Source organism: Branchiostoma belcheri, unplaced genomic scaffold, assembly GCF_001625305.1.
Source record: "Branchiostoma belcheri isolate BF01 breed outbred unplaced genomic scaffold, Haploidv18h27 scaffold3, whole genome shotgun sequence".
In the NCBI taxonomy this organism is placed as follows: Eukaryota; Metazoa; Chordata; class Leptocardii; order Amphioxiformes; family Branchiostomatidae; genus Branchiostoma; species Branchiostoma belcheri.
Genome location: NW_017803909.1, coordinates 2622032 through 2627042, shown reverse-complemented (window position 1 = coordinate 2627042; position 5011 = coordinate 2622032). Strand labels below are relative to the sequence as shown.

Here is a 5011-nt window from a genome sequence, read left to right as displayed (position 1 = left end):
GGGGGGGGGGGGCAGTGATGAACAGGGCTTAAAGTTTTGAGTCCTTAGTCCAAATATGTCAAAAATGTTGGGAACACACGGATTAAGCGATAAACAGATACCTCAGTGATTTTAAACCCAATTTGTATTTCTATACTTCTTTTCCAAACCATCGATTCAACCTTCATGCTAATTCGCGTAAACGACCTGAAAATGCATCTAACACCTGTAGCTGAAATAATGTTGATAAGGGAACGCGGATTAAGAAATACCCCACTGAGAACAAGGTCTTTTTACTTTCGTCATGATTATCTTTCAACAATAAAACATCTTACGCATTGTCAACTCTCGCTTGATGCTAATTCGTACCAACGATCGGAAAAACCATTCTGTTCTATGACCCAAAAATCAATTTCATCTCTAGATGAACAAATCTTTGTGGGCACGCCCAGATTAAAGAACACCCTGCTGGGATCAAAGCTTTAAGAATTTAAGAAGAAAATTGGTTATTGTGTGTGTGTCCTTCCTTACCTTCCAGTTCGTTAAGGAACTTCACAACCCGATTCATTTGAATTAACAGAATCATAGATAGCTGAAATGATGTCGGATTTTCTGACAAGATTTTAATTGTCAAAGGGAAGATGTTAATTGCACTTTTTCGACGGATTTCCCTCTGTTGTGGCGCATTGTTCTGAGCAACTGCACCTGATCAGACGAAGGGTAGCGAAAACCGCATGCATGGCGCAATTTTCCCTTCAAAACCCGTTTTGAGATTCCGTAGCGCGTACTGATGATATAGGACGTGATTTTCCTTCAATTCAGCTGAGATGAACGACCAATATGCATGTCAACTCACAGATTGGTTCTGTATTTCATGTAGAAACGTTACTGTTGAAAATGCTCTAGTCATTTGTCAAGCATCGATGTTTCTACCAGTACGAACTAGCTCAAGCTGGAGGCCCCATCCCACTAGGATAAAATTGTCCAGATCGAGCCGGCTTCGAACTGGATCGAGCCGCGGACCGAAGTCGGATCAAAGCGACTCAATTCGGATCGATCCGGACAATTTTACCCTAGTAGGAATGGGGCCGACTCCGCCTGAGCTAGCCGACTTCATTGTTACCCAGCCGACACACACGGGAGAAGGAATATCGATCCACGGCAGTAAAGCACAGGTGGTACGTTTTGGAACCCCAATCACGGGGAGTGAGGTTTCTGATAGATGGGACCGTGAGGGGCGGGTGAGGTGAAGACGTTTCCCTACCGAGCTATCGGAAACAGCAGTCAAATGGCGCCTGAATGCCTGAATTGGCTATTTGAGAAATTTGAGAGAGAACTTGAGAAATTTGAGAGAGATATTGCATATTTGAAAAATTAATTTGAGATACGCACGGAAATGTGTCATGGAATGTACATGGGTTTCTCCGCAACGCGTGTTATGAATGAAAATGGATCCACGTTATTAATTTCATGCATGCGCAGTGGAGGAATATGTTCCATCCTGGATATGTACATAGTAGGCTTGTAAAACTGATGAAAGCTCCTGATGAAACAATGGACTTTGTTTATTTATTTATCAAGATTTACCACATTTTTAAAGCTAAGGGTTGACATGTACATAACTGGTGAGTATCACGTTTTCAAAACGTCAACTAACCTGAGAGCAGACTGTAAGGTTTGAACCACTCTCACCGGGGTGGACCCCTGCTCTTTTTTATAAGTGGGCGTGGTCTTAAACATACTGAAGGTGTGGCTCTCCTCAAACATGGGCCTTTCGGCGCTACGTCCTATCCAAGAGGACGTCCCTAACCGAAGCAATTGCACTGCAATGCACTCATGCATTTTCATCTGAGTTAATCATTAGGAAAAAGGGCACAACACTGGGACCTGCCAGCGATTCGTACCCAGGATCTTCAGATTCTGAGTCAACAACCGTAACAACAAGACGATCGTGTCAACTTAAGTTCAAGGATACCCTGCCAGTGAGGCCCCAAACGTACCCCAAAACGCCCAAATCTACAGTCCACAACCGTACACACCCTCGAACGTTTAAATGATGATAAATGGAAACCGGTCCCCGGCAGGCTATCAACAAAGCATATCATCATGGATATTCATCATTGGGTATTACCTGTTCAACACGATACAGTCGTTGCGCTACTTGTTTTCATACAATCTTAGGATTCGTATATTTCATGAAAGCTATTACTCTTTGCAGAAACTAGATTTGAAGAGGCCGCTAGGGTAGTTGGTAAGAGATGATGCCTAAACACTACCTAGCTTAGATTTGTCTGCCTTTTCGTCGAACCAACCGTCGCTGGAGTGTTTTGTTTATGAACGCATTGAAGCAGTCGCCGTCACAAGATAACCCCGAGAAAAATGGCCTTTATACGAGTCAATATGTACACATCACGCCCCCCTCTGCAAATACCCCCAAAATGACCTTGGGGACGGGGTCTTAAGGTGAGTGACCACCATGCAATTTGAAGCGGTTATAACGCCTGTGGCCAAGCCTATTCGCATGCAGGTGCTGCAGTGTTGGATATGTCGGACCCAGGCCGACATCTAGGTTAAATAGTAGACGGTTTCTCCTAGATCCTGCCAGTTAGAACTAGATAAATCCGGTAACAAATGTTGGACGACAGGAGTTCGTTCGTTCTTCGAGGAAAAAGCCGTGCGGGTTAACTTTCTTATTGCATCTTAAAATTTCGCAAAATACAAATGCGTCTCAAATCGTTAAATTTCTATTGGCCAAAGGTGAAAAGGCATCTACTTTTAAATATCCTTAAAGGGGACATAAAGTCATCATAACGATGGTACAAGTAGGGATACCAAAAATAAGCTAATAGTAATATCGTAAAATGTTTGTTTGAATCAACATATAATAAACAAAATATCTCAACTTTGAAAACATAACGGACTTGACTGCCGTCACAAGATTACGGATCAACTGCCACAAACTACAGAGTAGTTTTAAAACTGGAAAATTGACGTCAGGGTATTCAGATAGAGTAGTGGGCGTATCCGGGACCAACATTTGCTATGTGTTGGGAACAACCTTGGCTGAGACCCACGTAAATATCTTACAATAATGTCTACGACGTACGGGTCCTCAGCGTCAGAACAAAGTTCAATACGTTGTACAATGTATCAAAATACAGACAAAACAAATACACAGTAGGACTGTTTTCAAATAGACGTGAGATTTTGGACGTAAGATCCGATCGTAGAATAAGCCAAAAGTCCACTCAGACGTACTACTTTTTTCGACGCGCTTCTTCTTTCGCAAAATTTCTTCTACACGTTGTTATGGTACAATAACCCCCTATGCACCCCTCTCCTCGCGATCATTTATGATTCACCCCTATCTATAGCTGGTAGTCTTAAAGAACACATCGATCTCCGCGGTTTTCACTGCTTTGTTTTACAATCATGACTCGATAATAGCGTACCTGACACCTTCTGTTCCCGCATGTACAAATGTAGTCTCACCTATTGTAACGTAGCTGGTAGACAATTTGTTCACTTAATTTACGCGCCCCCGCCGTACATCGGGTTTTCATCAAGCTAAGTTTGGAAAACACACATGATCTCCTGAAGTTTTCTGTGCCAACAGTCAAGAGGATATCAAAGATATGCCAGGTTGGCGCAAGTAAGCACAATTTGCAGTTTCAATTTTTGAGAGGCGTCTGTCATAATAGGGATAGCTTTTTCCACCAATAATTTATTACATTAGAAAAATGTCAAAAGTGACCACAATATTGATGATTATACAAACAACAATGTTACATAACTGTATACGTACCTGCCTGCATGAAGGACACAAATATTGGATTGGTAAACAATGAGCGGTATACTTTGTTCTAGAAATGCTATATATATGTTTTGATGATTACAACGATTGATGGCGAAGGAATTATTCCAAACATGTTACTCATTTCGCTGTCTCGGCTACCACAGGACACACGTTAACAGGTATGGCTATGAATATGTACAACTCACCCCAAACAGATGGCCAATGACAACAGAGAGACCGATGGAGAGGGAGGCCGAGCCGTTCAGATCGGTGCGGTGAGAGTCCACGGTGGCGAAGATGGTGAGGACGAGCTGGAAGGTGAGGATGAGCTCCACGCCGACCCCCATCCCTCCCGTCACCCCGGTGCTGAGGCCGGTAACGCCGAGCCCGCCGCGCACAGCCTCCGGTGTCACGGCGTACACCAGCCCGGCTCCCGCGATGGCACCCACCAGTTGAGCGATGATGTAGAGCACGGCCCGCAGGATGGTGACTTTCCCCGTCAGGAGTAACGCGATGGTGACCGCTGGGTTGACGTGCCCGCCGGAGATGTGGCCGAAGCATTGTACCATCGTAGCGATCGCAATCCCGAACGCCAGGGCGATCTGGACCATGCTCGGAGAGGTGGGTCCGCCCGGCCAGCCCGTTGTTGATCCGATCCCGATAAAAACAAAGATCAGCATCGCGAAAAACTCGCCGATGATTGCCCTGTAAAAGTTGGGGCTTGACAGCTCTTTTCTATCAAATAAACGACCCATTGTTACTGTTTCTCCTCTCCTGTGCGCTCCTGAAAACACTACTAAGACTTGAGGAATCCTCCCCACCAACTGGTTCAATACCTCCACAGCATTCAATTATAGACCAGGTGGCCACGCCCCTTTCTGGGGAATTGCCCAACCAGAGAGGACCGCGGGAAAACGCTCACGGGGAAACATTTCTGCACATGCCGATGCATAGCTCCACACCTGTTAGTACCTGTTTAGGAATTTTCTAGTTTTTCTGTTAACAATAAAGTATAATGTGCGTATTTTCTCTACTAATGCCTTCCGAGTGATGTGTAGAGTCTGTGGACTCATACATGTGGTTGCACAGTGATAAAATAGTCATGGTGGGTTAGACTACTAGCAGATTCAAATGTCTGTGTCGAGTTGTTTCACCGACGATTTGTCTATATCATTCGTACCAGTCATTTACGAATAGACTCAGGATTAGACCTGTCCCGACTTTGTTCGCGTTTGA

At 44.4% G+C, this 5011-nt stretch overlaps 1 protein-coding gene across 1 annotated transcript in view; it reads right to left on the bottom strand.

Annotated features, from left to right (window-relative positions):
* LOC109473899 (aquaporin-4-like) overlaps positions 1-4629 on the bottom strand; it is an 11995-nt gene extending 7366 nt beyond the window's left edge. The window contains exon 1 of the mRNA XM_019774048.1: positions 3982-4629. Within this exon, the coding sequence (XP_019629607.1) occupies positions 3982-4530 (549 nt within the window). The 5' untranslated portion in view covers positions 4531-4629. The remainder of the gene's footprint in view (positions 1-3981) is intronic.
* Between the last annotated feature and the right edge of the window lie 382 nt (positions 4630-5011).